This window comes from Nuphar pumila, chromosome 1 (genome assembly GCF_984573655.1).
Source record: "Nuphar pumila chromosome 1, dmNupPumi1.hap1.1, whole genome shotgun sequence".
In the NCBI taxonomy this organism is placed as follows: Eukaryota; Viridiplantae; Streptophyta; class Magnoliopsida; order Nymphaeales; family Nymphaeaceae; genus Nuphar; species Nuphar pumila.
Window position 1 is genome coordinate 3,207,668 of NC_143249.1, and position 14,495 is coordinate 3,222,162.

The following is a 14,495-nucleotide window of genomic DNA, read 5'->3' on the forward strand; positions in this document are numbered from 1 at the left end:
AGTTCGAGAAGAACAAGATCATCCCATAAAGAGGATAGAGCACTATAGTAGTCTCTAATACTCATATCACCTTGCTTGGTAGCTCTTACCTTCTCTTGTAGAAAAAAGTGCCTAGCAAGGTCTCTTTGGGTGTACATTCCTTTCATAAAAAACCAAGCTTCATTAGCTTTCTTGAATTTTGCAAGATTTGCACAAATCTTCAATTTGACATTATTCATGAACCATGCTAAAATTTTAGCATGCTCACTTTTCCAATCTTCTATTTTTGAAGAGTAATCAAGAATAGCTTTTTCTTTTTCTTCTTCATTCAATGCTCTTTCTTTGTTTCCTACAAACTTGGTTAGCTTCAATTGTGGTTCCGGAATGGTTTCACATACGTAACCCCAAAGTTTTTTACCTTTGAGATTATTTTCCATAGCGGCCGCCCACATGCGGTAATTGGTCCCATCCAATTTGAATGAGAGATCGATTTTTGCATCTTTGTTGGCCATTTATAGAAAAAGAGTATTGAGACAAGAGAGAGGAGAGATATTACTTGTCAAGAGAGAATCCGATGAAGCCTTCTTCAACCAAGGCTTTGATACCATGTAATGAAGTGCCAAATGAGAGAGATGAAATCTCCAAAAGAAAGCACGGAAGCACGCACATACACAAGAGGCCACAAATGGGCAAAATAAACCACAAAAAATGGTCAAACACACAAAGAGGTAAAAAAATATATTTCACTCATAAAATGCTTCATAAGAAGCTTGAAGAATACATGGGGTCATGCCCCTTATTTATACACAGCAAGGGACCCAAGGAGGGGCTCCCATAGAGTCGTTGGAGCCCCCTCCAACGGTCATATTTATGACCGTTGGAGGGGTCCAACGACTCTATGTGGGCCCCTCTCCAACAATAAAAAAGGAAAAACAAAAAAAGGTAAAAAAGAAAAAAGAATAAAGGGAAAAAGAAGGAGAAAGCATATCTAGAATATGCGTGTATACGTGAAATGACAGAAATACCCCTATCGGGTATTTACAAAATAAATATATATATTTATATATGTAGATAGACACATAGACATATATATGATAATATATATGTGTATGTGTCGTAATCTATATATATAGATATATATATATGTATACACATCATATTTTAACAAATCTTCAACTGAATTTAGTTGATAAAGCATGAATATACAAATATTTTCCCTGTAAATGATGCAAAAGATAATGAAAAGAGAAAAAGGCATCGTAGAAGCAGAGGCTACATGATAAAAGGGAAATCCAACTATATAATGCTAAGCAAAACCAGATAGGTTGAAGCATACCTAACAAAACCATTCCCTTTACAACAGAAATAACACTGAGCCAAGATGTGTCATTGTTCCAAACATCAAAATAAGCAGCAAAAAATTTGGTGTGAGAACTAATGCTATTATGAAAATAAATGCCACAACGCTACTTCTTTATATTGTTATTGATAGTTCTCACTGATTGGCAACAAGCTAGCATTAATTCCAGTGAACATGTAAGACAAAAAGATATCTAGCATCTATGTTTGAGCATGAACAACGTGAATTTGGACCAGGGGTGGGCATTGGGCCTGCCTGTTGGGAAAACCCCAGCCCACTAATTGGGCCAGGCCTATTATATAATATATGTATATATATATATATATATATATATATATATATATATATATATATATATATATATATATATATATATATATATATATATATATATATATATAGGTCAAGCCGGCCCGGTTTGGGCCGAGGTTGGGCCTAATTTATAGGCCCAAACCCCGCCTGCTGGCTACCTAGCCCGATGCCCACCCCTAATTTTGACAATAGAGAACATTCCTCTAATATTCTTAAAAACATTACATTTCACCACAATCTTGAACCAAGAGATCATATCATCACTCGAAGAATACACAGCACCTGGTAAACAAGGTGATGAGCAATGAATGGGAATCAGTGCTCGACTAGAAATACCAAAGGCATTATTCTGATAGGAACTTTATGGCACCACCATTAACAGCATGAAGGCATTGCGAAGCGAAAGCATTTTTTCTCTTTAGAGAAAAGAATAAACATGAGATGAATCAAAAGTATGGATACCAATTCATCCAGAAGAGCAAAATTTGACTAAAAAAGTTATGATGCTGCATAGTTTCTGTTGTTTACTTACTTGAAGAGGCGGCCTTCCACCTCCAAGAGCAAGTATAGTTTCTCTGAACCTGTGACCAGTTTCTTTGACAGCCTGATACATGAAAAATATCTTGCTAATCAGAAACCTGATCAAGTCGACAGTTAAGCAATAATAGTTTCAAACAGAAAACAGGTTCAGCTCCCAGCTAAGGGCACATCAATCTTTTAAAAGAATAAATTATAAATTTTCCACCATAGCATGTGAAGCATACAGCACCCAGATAACTTACAAGTTACAAACTAAGCATGGATTAAACCACATAAATATAAGGCATAAAGATGATTTGTTTTTTCAATGCCCTTCAAGCATCTGTAGTTGTTTACCACAAACATTCAGGAACTCAATGCATCAGCATTCCCCATGGTAATGTGGCTAAACTGGAAAACTGGCTATACCGAGGACCATAATACTTGAATGCATTCATCCAGTCCAAGCAATAAAAGTATTAACAAGTGATTTCCAGCTCACCATACTTCAATCAATTGCATAAACATACAAAGTAAACAAACTATCAGGTGACAACTGGCCTCAACAAGACCAAGATCATTTTATTAAATATAAAACCCTCAGAAATAGGTGAAACCCATGAGTATGCATCTGAGGAGGTTCAAGAACGATGTCAGGAAAATCAAGGATAGTTACCTAAAAGTTACAATAATGCATTTGAGCACACCACTGCCAAGAAAAAGACCCATGGAAGTGTGCAAGCACAAGAAAGCGATTTATAGGGTTAGTGACTTATTTTAGGTATAAGAGAAGTGTAATGATAATACTCTAATACTTGTTGATGACACAATCTAGATGGGTAATGATAAGGAGAAAGCGCAAAGATGAAAGGACTGCTTATGCAAGATCTTCAATATAAAGGATTTATGGACTGACCATGACTGGTTGATTGCTTAATAGGACAGCAAGTTCTTAAAGATGCACTTGATTTCCAGAAGAAACCATACTTGTGTGTAAACCTAAAAGACACTTAGAAAGCAAAATAGTTTTGGGACAAGGGCTGCAAAACATTCAAGAACTCCAGTGGCTTCCAATGACTAATTGGATACTCATTTAGAGCACCATTACTAGGCCTGATACAGCTTATGCAATAAAGGATCTCCATTCATGCTCCTCTAGTCTCATATACAACACAGTATTGAACTTGTATTTGAACAGGACCTCTAGTGAAGCAATCCTTTAAGCAAGTAGTAGCTGTTATGGCTAGGGATATACATGCATGCTAGTTTTGAGCAATACTAGATTAACCTCTTTATGTCATCTTTGGGAATTAAAGTATTAAACACAAATTATAGCTAATCATGTTCAAAAGCAGTGGTAGAAGTAGAATAATGGCACTACAAGTGAGATTTGCCCTAATCTACCTACAGACACATGCAAGTGATCTTATTAGGTTTTATGTGGCTAACAATGAAACAATTCACATAGCATCCAATCTATTATACCATGAGAGACAAGACCTGGTGAAGTGGGTTACCATTTTGTTCACAAAAATAATTGAAGCCAAGTCCTTTACGCTCCTGAAATTGCATAAACAATAAACTAATATCCTTGTAGAGACCATTGGGAAGGCTAGACATAGTGACTTCACTACTAGCTCGGGCATAAGTCACATTTTTGCACAAGTCACATTTTTGCACAAATCATGTGCAAAGAACACTATCTATGATTCCAATGTCAATGGTGAAGCGACCATGACAAGACATCATTCAGTAACTGAGAATCTGACAGCAGAATGGGCATCCATGTTTGGTTTTGTCCTATTTTTCACCTATAAGGTTCAATGCATGCAAATGTCTTGCAACTTGAAAGTCCTTTCTATACAAATAGAACTGAAGCACTAAAAATGAATAAGATAACACAGATATTATAGCAGGTAAAATTTAAAACATGTCATCAGAGTAATCATTAGCAACCTAGAAATAATTTTTACTAAATAAATGTTCAGCATACCTCATAATTATCCAATCCCACATCCTCAAATGCTGAAAAAGCATCAGCTGACAATACCTCAGCCCACTGCATATTAATGCCAGAACGACTAGCATTAGAAGCAAATTACACCTTCATAAATCCAGTAGTCAGAAGAACAATACATTTTGCAATTTCACAATTGTTGTAGGGCATTCTTTTACAATGTTAGTGATCAACCAAAACCTATTGGATCAATAGAAGTTTTGCAGCAAAAAAACATACTCAAAGACATTACGAACAAAGAAATATAAAACCAACACTTGTCAATAATTATTTTTCGTTTTTTGATAGGCAAGCTGGGGAATAACCCTCGTGGGATTCAAACCCGAGACCTGTCAACTACGATGGAGCAATCTAACCATCCAGAATTATATTTTTTGTATCTATAAGTCAAACAAATGTAGCCTCAGCTAGGGGTGGTAAATGAACCGATCAGCTCTCAACTTGACTCGGTTTGGCTCGCCATGAGCTGATTCATGATTGCCTCATATAGTTGGTGAGACGATCCACAGGCAGTTTGTTTAGCTTAAACAAGTCAAGCCCAAACACAGGGTGTTCAGCTCAGCTCGGCTCGGATGAGCTCGTGTAGATTAAAAAAATATATTTTTTATACGTAGTATATATTTTAAGTGTAATATATAACGAGAATGATGAATATATATATATATATATATATAAAGAGAAGGATGCATAAAAAATATGCATGTGAAATATGTGTAAAGAATCCTCAAAGATTCAAATATACAATGCCTACTATGGGCAAGAGCACAAGAACACCCCATAAGGGGTGCACTCACAAAACCAACACAAGAACACAATCTTTAAAAAATATAATCATTATTCATAAAATATGCATTAGTGAGTGCAATATATAGATGGGGACAAGATGTCCCTATTTATATACAAGAGAGGGCCAATATAGCCGTTGGGGAGCCCCAACGACTATACGGTCCAATGGACCATAATGCCCTATATCAAAATGATAAAAAACAAAAACAAATAAAAATAAAAATACCAATTCTGCACTTATGGGCAGGGCCTATTGCATATGCAGAATTACAAAAATACCCCTAGAGGGTATTACCTATTTCAAAAGAGAAACACACACACACATATATATATACAACATACTTTAACACTCTCCCCTCAAACTTACGGTGAGTAACCGAAAGTTTGTAAATACAAGAAAAATAAAGGATTGGATTCAAGTCTTTGAATGTCTTCATTAGTAATCTTCACCAAATGCTTTCATCGGCTATCTCCATCTCTATGATATGATGCATCAGAAATTATTTTTTCAACCCATATCATTTTTAAGAACCTACAGAGAGAACAAAAAAAAGGTTTCAAGTCTACATAAAGGAAAATGCCTCAACTAAATAGTTTTAAGAGAAAACCAAAATGGTTTTAACACAAAAGTTAAAAAATAGTCAGATTATATGTATACAATTTTAAAACAAATATATTTTGAACAAGAACAACACAAATTATAGTAGATAGATATAATATATATATATGGAGAGGGGATGATTAAGCACGCCAACAAAACATAAAGGTACCATATATAGAAAATAAACTAAACAATTTCAAAAGCGAGTATAAAAAAATATCTTTAAATTTCATGTTTTTTTAGTGTAAGAATTAAATTTTTAACAAAATATAAAAATAATGACTACCAATTTAGAGAAAGCACATGGAAGTGAGTGAGAAGAGTGAGAGAAAACACAAAAAACAAGAAAAGTTGAGTAAGAGAACATATAAAAAGAATAGATGAAGCGTGTGGAAAGCATAGGAGAAGTGTGGGGTAATCGAGGAGTATCACGCTTCCGAAAAGTGAGCTTCCCGTCTATCTAAGAAGCTTGCAGTAACTCTGGTTTGTTCACCACAACCAATCACTTCATTAACCTCCAACTCAACATCCTCAAAATTCAAGTGTATTAACGCATAGGAAAAGAGATAAAAAAACAAATGTCGGAACCATGTCAATAACCATGCACCAACAATACTGGCTTTCTAAACTGACAATAATCATCAGCCACAACCACAAGAGGTGCACACACCTCACCTCACAAATTGTTGTAAAACTATAACAGAATCAACTATAAAGGGTGCACATAACTCACTACACACATGGTTGTAAAACAGATAAACAAGATCCCATGTCCAAAGAAAAAAATACTCAAATAAGAGGGAAGAGTGGGAAAACAAGAGATGTAAAAATATTATAATGAAAATAAACCGATGTCAAAAAAATAAGCAAGAAAATTTGAAAACAATATTCAAATCCAGGCAAAAGCAATAAATTTTGCAATATTATGAGATTTAATCCATAAGGACCAAGATGGTAACAAGCAAATAATAGTTTAGCCATCAAAGATAAAGATCAATATGAGCATCCAATAAACAACAAGGGCCAATTAAGCAATTGAGTTATACAACTCACTCAGAGAACCAAAGATCAAACAACCATTAGTCAGAGCCAAAACAAGCGCCAATATTGCACACATAAACCAACAAAATATTGAGGTGCACACAACTCACCCCAACAAACATCTCTGGCTCCACTACACCGAGGTGCACCCAACTCACCTCGAAACGGCCGAACAAAATAATAGATGCATCAAATAAAAAGTTGATGGACTAAGCCAAAAACAAGAGGCAATAGGAAAACCTTGGAAATCTCTTTCCAAGGATGAAGGAAACAAGAACCGATTTGACAATAAAAGATTTAAATCAAGCCAAATAACAAGAGTTTAAATCCTCAAATAAGTTTAGTAAATCCATTCAATAAATAGAGATGCAATCATATGATAAGTTACAAGAATAATGCTTAAATCCCCATGTGAGGTAACACGATGTAAAAACATGTAAGATGATGTTCACTAAAGAACCACGAGTTCAAGAAATAACGCAATCACAAGGCACAAAGGCCACTAAGGTCTCCAAAGAGAGCCCTCACAAAACCTTTTTCAAAAAATAGATATTTTATTAATCATCACGATACACTAAGCATGTAGGGCACAAATCACAATAAGTGCGCTCACAAAACTACTCAGGTCGTGAGATAGAATGTGGACCCACACACCTCACAAGAGGCATAAACACAAGCCACAAATGGGCACAATCACAAGGGCCAACAAGAGAGCATATAAAGATCATATATCAATAAGACAAAATCATGTATACAAACTCAAATTTCCAAAAAATAACAAGATACAAATTATCACTAAGAAACAACCACATATAACCTTAATACTTCTCAAATACACAAATAAAGTATCTAGGTTTCACATAAGAGCATGTCAAAGAAAATTCAAATACAAGTTAAGCAAGATCTCATAAGATCACACATGTGAATAACACAAAACCATTATAAATATTTCAAATCATATTAAAATATTTAACAAGATTAAAAAAATAATACCAATATGATTTTGCTGTTGCGGAGCCCCAACCACTATATGGTCCAACGGACCATAATGCCCTCTATCAAAATGATAAAATAAAAGAACAAAAATAAAAGGAAAATAAAATATCAATTCTGCCCCTAATGGGCAGGGCCTATTACATATGCAGAATTACAAAAATACTCCTAGAGGGCATTACCTATTTCAAAAGGGTGTGTGAATACACACACACACACACACACACACACACACACACACACACATATATATATATATATATATATATATATATATATATATATATATATATATATATGTACAACATACTTTAACAATATGAACTATTAAGTTTAATAATATAAAATATATATATTTCAAGTGTAATACATAGAAAATATATATTCCATGTATAAATAACATGGAACTCTTTAAAACAAGAAAGCTCGTGTTCGGCTCGCCTCATTCAAGGACGAGTGGAGCTTGAGCTCAGCTTGGCTGAACAAGAACATGAACCGAATCATGAGCTGGGTTCACTAGTAAACGAACCAAGCCCAAACATGCCTTGTTCAGTTCATTCTGCTCATTTACCAGCCCTAACCTCAGCAAGACTACATCTTCAATAAATGCCATCAATGTTGTTAAAAGCACAATTTGAAGCATGCTTTTTACGCTTTGCTCCAAAGACTAACCTGAAATAGCTCCAAAGCGCACACAAATGAAGTGTGTGCTTTTTCTACAAAAGTGTATCCTTCATTGCGCCCTGCACTTTGAAGGTGAAGCATACACTTCACTTTATAAAAGGCAATTTCATTTTTCACCCAAAGGAAAAAACAAAAAAAATGTCCTATGTACCTGTCTAAGTATCTAGTGTCGGGCAGCAACGTTAGGGTCAAGAAAAGGGAATAGTGAGGGAGCTCCTCACAAGAGAGCCCCATCGATCGGTCGCTACTCTTCCTGGTTGACGACCTTGTGATCCAGTCCTCCCACTCCCTCTTCTTCAACTTCCTTCAATCAAGATTCAAGAGGCTTTAACCTCAATTTCAAGCTCGCCAACGACCCGAAGCTCGCGTTGCAGCACCACAGAAAGTACCTCTACGACGGGCTCATACTCTTCTTTGTTAAATCGCAAAAAATCAGTGCCATGACCACTGATTTCACAAGCTACAGGTAAAGGGATTTTTCCTTCATTATTTGTGTTGGGTTTTAGCCTTTTAGGGGTTTTATATGGTTGGGCTTTGGTACTCAAATTGAAATCAGTAAGATGCAGGATGGATGGAGGCAGCATAACCTCTTTTGCTAGCTGTTTTTGCTGGTTCAAGGTGGCGTGAAGGGTGATTGCAGGAACCAAGTAGGGTGTTAAGATTAAATGTATCCTTTTGTATATATATGTCTATACATACATATGTATGTATATTGTTATTTGCATATATACATACTTATGTATATAGTATAGTATATACGTATATGTTCACATGTATATGCATATTTATATATATATATATATTAGAGACTAAGTCAACAAGTTGACTTAGTCCCAACAGCTAGAATTATAGACGTTGAGAGGCTTCTCCTTTTTTGGCTATTGAGAGGACTTCCTCTCCGCCTCTCCTTTACTTCTTCCTTCCTTTCTAATCTATAAATAAAGGGTGTGTGTATGTGTAAGGTTGAGAGAGTGATGGGTGGTATTAGGGTTGTGTATTATTATTCTTTGAAATATTGTAGTGAGGCTTGAATGTAATTTTATTTTGTATTTCTTTTCATGTCCATTATGAATAAAATTATTTATTTACATTTTGATGTGTATCCCTTAATTCTCAAAATTGTTGTTCAAATGTATAATGTTCTGAGTTTTGGAAATTATCATGGAGTGCATTGGAATCCACACCATTTCATAACAGCAGGATATTTCTTAAAACCCCACTTCCATTATCATGATGACATTGATGCTAATATAAATATAAGAAATGGTTTTTATAATTGCTTAGAGAAGATGGTTGCCGATCGAAGTAAGCACACAATAGTTATGCAACAATTGCCAGCTTTTGAAAATGCTATTGGTATGTTCGGAAGGGAAGGAGCTAAGGATACAAGTTGAAGAAATCTGGTATGCAATATTTTTTTTTTACATATTTCATTTGTTTTTTTATATGAGAATGACATTATAAACCTCTTTCAGCTGATTGGTGGAATGCATTTGGAGGGGAGACTCCAGATCTCAAGTGATTTGTTATTCAAATTTTAAATCAATCTTGTAGCGCATTAGGATGTGAACGTCATTGGAGTACATTTGCTCAGGTAGTTAATGAACCTTTTTATTAATTGAAGCACTTAAATAAGATAGATGTAATACTAAAGATGACATGTTTGCTTGCAGATGCATACCAAAAAAAGAAATCGCTTAGAGCAAGATAAACTTAATGTGTTTGTTTTAGTACTATACAATACGAAAAGAAAAGAAAGATAACTAAGAAGAAAGTCTGTTAAGGATCCCATTTTCTTAGAGACAATGGATTCAGATGATGAGTGGATTGTAGAGGAGGAGGAGCCAGCATAACCAACAAATACATCATGGCTTGATGATTCATGGTTAGATTCAAACTTTGATATTACAACTATTGAAAAAACTGAGCAACAAATACCAATGCAAATTCTCGCAGAAAGAAAGGAGGGAGTGCCAAAAAAGACTCGAAATCACTATTTGAAGGAAAAACTCCTGTGCAATATGATGTAGAAGAAGGACGTGCAAATGATCAAGAAACTGACATCGATGATGATGATGATAATGAGCAGATAGTTTACAATGGTAGTTCAAGTGATGATCTTTTTGATAATGATGAAACACTGGAAGAATAATTTTAGTTGATGTAGCTCATTTTGCATTTCAGCTTTTCACTTTATTATAAGAATTGGATTTTGGATGATAGTTTTCCTTTATGCTTGCTTATTTTAAAGGCAAATGAGCACTGCATGTTTTTTCATGTGTGCAAACTTACAATACCTTTATGATGATGTGATTAAGTATACCTTATATTGTTTACTATTTTTTGCACTTAACTTGCTGGTTAGGCACAGTTATGATGCAAATGTTCATGTTATTATGTTCCAATGTCATGATTTCAATTTTTAAAAGAATTTTTTGTATTTTGAACAATTGTGTTTGAAGCATATGCTTTTTACCCTTTGAAGGGTACGCCTCGCTTTAAGGAGGGCTAACGCTTCGCTCACTTTTTAGCTTTTAACAACACTGAATGCCGAGCTATCAAGATGTGACAAAGAATGAATATGTTGGGTGTTTGACAATAAAAAACATCATTTGTACAAGATGTGCAGATGCGCTATTTAGTGAACTAAACTGAGAGAAATTACTATTTCAATAAAATTATGTATTTCGTCCTTTTAAGCCCAGTCTTTCATGCTCGTCCCAACTTCTAAAATAGTCTAAGAAAACAACCCTTTTTCTCACATTAAGTTGGACACAGCAAGAGACTGTTGCTTTAGATGGTGCCCCAGGACCAACATATTTTTGCAAAATATTTGGTGGATTTCACGGCTGCAAAAAGGTAGCTTTAACATATCTGGATAGCAGTACTAGGAGTGTCACTTATAAAAATTCCATCGCTAAACTAGGATGACTGTTTTTAAAGAGAGAAAAAAAGTAAGTGAAAGAGACCTTTGTCACCTGCAAAATCTCTCCTGCATCCTATAAAATAACATCCCTTATGGTCCTATGGACTTTCCATCAAAAAGGCATTAGCTTCAACATATGCTTAGCAGGCATTTGGATTTTGATATCCCCACATCTGCCTAGAAAAGTCAGGATAAGTTGGGATATCATGTTCCTTCCCCAACACAATCTCCCAAATTATCTCATTTATCCAATTGACAGGTGAACTTCTATGAATTCTCCTAATGGTGCAAAGAGTAACAAGAGTCTAAACATTCTTAATGATGCAAGCAAGACTCTACCAACAACCTTAATGGTGTGAAAAGTAACACAACATTTCAAGTAATATGGTATCATTTCAGCCAAGCTCAACCATTTGTTCCTCCCTCGCCTAGAATGGCATAGTTTTCCATCTAATGGTGAGGGGACCCAAGCATAAGCATCTTTCCCTCACTAGAGGAAAACATTCTTCTTGCTGGAAAAATCTGCCTGAACTAGGAAGCTATATAGGATCTCCTAGAACAGTCAACAGGGCCATTATGAACTGCTTGCATCTGCTGGAACTCTGACATATGATGTCCACTTAAGGGATTTAACATACTCTATCATGTGACAGATGTATTAAGAAGCATGACATTACCACCTTGGCATAATTGCTGAAATTTGTGATATTCTTTTGCTTTATTGGAAAATAAAGAATGTCTATTAAAACAACAACATTGCTACATGCATAAACCCTAGAGTAATGGAACAAATTGGCAAGACACAGGGCTTAAAGAATATCCAAATGAAATATGATGGTTAGTCTCAACTGGTGGGAAGCAAAGACAGACTGGAAGAGTGAAATGATAAAGTTCCTAAGGGAGCTTGTGGCTGGATGACTTCAGGGTGCATCAGATAAGATTACACTCAACTTGGGCACAAGATGACTTGGACCAATTGGCTCCAAAAAGATTAGAAGGTACTACATGTTTTTCTCCAATCAGTAATTATTGTTATACAGAAAGTGCACAATGCACTAAAAGAAGGAAATATGTTGGTTTTGTAGTATGAAAATAAGGAATTCCACTCATCCCATGTGAAAAAAACACCTAAACCTATTCCAAAATAATCATGCATCCAATTAAGGATGTTTTTGTGTGTAAGGTTAATTTAATTTTAAACACTTTATATTAACATTAGCAATGTTCGATTGATTGAAATAGTTAGCAATGTTCGATTGATTGAAATAGCCAAGATACCCCCAAAAGTGATGGCATTTTTTAAAATATGAAGTTGCTTTTTGGGGTCAAAGAGTCACTTCAAACGGAAATTACTAAAATACCTTTCTTTCTGAACTTTGTGTCTAGCTTTTTTTTCTTATAAAACAAAAGACCAGACCGTCCTTAAAAGGAACTACATGTTTTGAAATATGCCACTACTTTTGAGGGTGTCTTGGTCATTTCAATCAGTTGAATGCTGCTAATGTTACTCTAAAGGGTACAAAGTTAGACTAACCCCCCCCCCCCACACACACACAACAACTACGCCTTCATCCCAAAACAATTGGGGTCGGCGATATGAACCAAAAAAGAAAATCATTCTGGGTCTTCCACATGATTCCTTCTCCTCCAATCATTTCTATCCAATGCCAGGTCCTCGGTGAGGTTCAAAGCATTCATATCCTTTCCTATCATCTTGATCCAAGTCTTCTTAGACCTACCCCGACTCCTTTTAACTAATATATATTCCCATTTCTCCATCCTTCTAACTGGAGCATCATTAGGCCTTCGCCGAATATGTCCAAACCACCGTAAACGATTCTCTCTCATCTTATTTTCAATGGATGCAACGCCTACCTTCTTACGTATCTCCTCGTTTCGAATCTTATCTTTTATTGTATTTCCACACATCCATCTAAGCATACTCATCTCAGCTACACTCATTTTTTGAATATGATGCCTCTTGGCAGCCCAAAATTCCGTACCATATAGTAAAGTGGGCCTAATTGTCGTCCTATAAAACTTTCCCTTCAACCGCAATGGCATTCTACGATCGCACAACACTCCAGTTGCACTTTTCCATTTCATCCACCCAACATTTATCCTATGATTTATATCTCCATCAATTTCTCCATACTTTTGAATAATAGATCTCAAATATTTGAAACAGTCATCCATCGGTATTTTTTGCCCACCAAGCTTCACTACACTCCTATCACTACTTCGTTGCTTACTAAACCGACATTCCATATATTCTGTCTTACTCTTACTCAACTTAAAACCTCTTGCTTCCAATGTTTGTCTCCATAATTCTAACTTAGCATTAACCCCAGTTCTAGACTCATCAATCAAAACAATATCATCAGCAAACAACATACATCATGGCACATTTTCTTGAATTGATCTCGTAAGCTCATCCATCACTATAGCAAATAGGAAAGGGATTAATGTAAATCCTTAATGTAACCCAACCGTTATAGGAAAATTGGTTGTCACCCCTCCACAAGTGCGAACATTGGTTACTACTCCTTCGTACATATCTTTAATTATACTAATGTACTTGAGAGAAACACCTTTTTTCATCATTGTCCACCAGAGAACATCCCTAGGCACTCTATTGTATGCCTTCTCCAAATCAATAAAAATCATATGCAAATCTTTGTTCCTCTCTTTATATCTCTCAATAAGTTGTCTAAGAAGATGTATAGCTTCCATAGTTGATCTTTCAGGCATAAAACCAAATTGATTCTCCGATATCATGACAACCTTCCTTAACCTATACTCAATCACCCTCTCCCAAAGTTTCATAGTATGACTCATGAGTTTTATACCCCGATAGTTTGTGCAATCTTGTATATCACCCTTATTCTTATATAGAGGCACCAAAGTACTCTTCCTCCTCTCATTAGGCATCTTATTTGTTCGTCAAATCTTGTTAAAAAGATTTGCCAACCATTCTAAACCTTTCTAACCCAAGCATTTTCAAGCCTCGATAGGTATACCATCTGGGCCAACTGCCATCCTTAATTTCATTTTCTTCAAAGCCTCTGCAATTTTTTTTCTTTTGAATCTTGCGCATGAAGTCACGATTCATCTCATGAAAAGGAATGGAGAAGTCTCCAAGATCCTGAGCATGACTTTCATTAAATAACTTATCAAAATAATCTTTTTATCTCTCCTTAATCTCCTCATCTTTGACTAAACCCCTTTGTGTTTCATCTTTGATACATCTAACCATACCGAGATCCCTCGATTCCCT

At 35.4% G+C, this 14,495-nt stretch overlaps 1 protein-coding gene across 1 annotated transcript in view; it reads right to left on the reverse strand.

Annotated features, from left to right (window-relative positions):
* The window catches only part of LOC149847701 (putative cytosolic oligopeptidase A), a 55,061-nt gene that overhangs the window by 4,967 nt on the left and 35,599 nt on the right, over positions 1-14,495 (reverse strand). Inside the window, exons 15-16 of the mRNA XM_089995760.1 lie at positions 4,164-4,229; positions 2,184-2,255 (exon numbers count right to left, since the gene is read on the reverse strand). Coding sequence (XP_089851886.1) covers positions 2,184-2,255; positions 4,164-4,229 — 138 coding nt within the window. The remainder of the gene's footprint in view (positions 1-2,183; positions 2,256-4,163; positions 4,230-14,495) is intronic.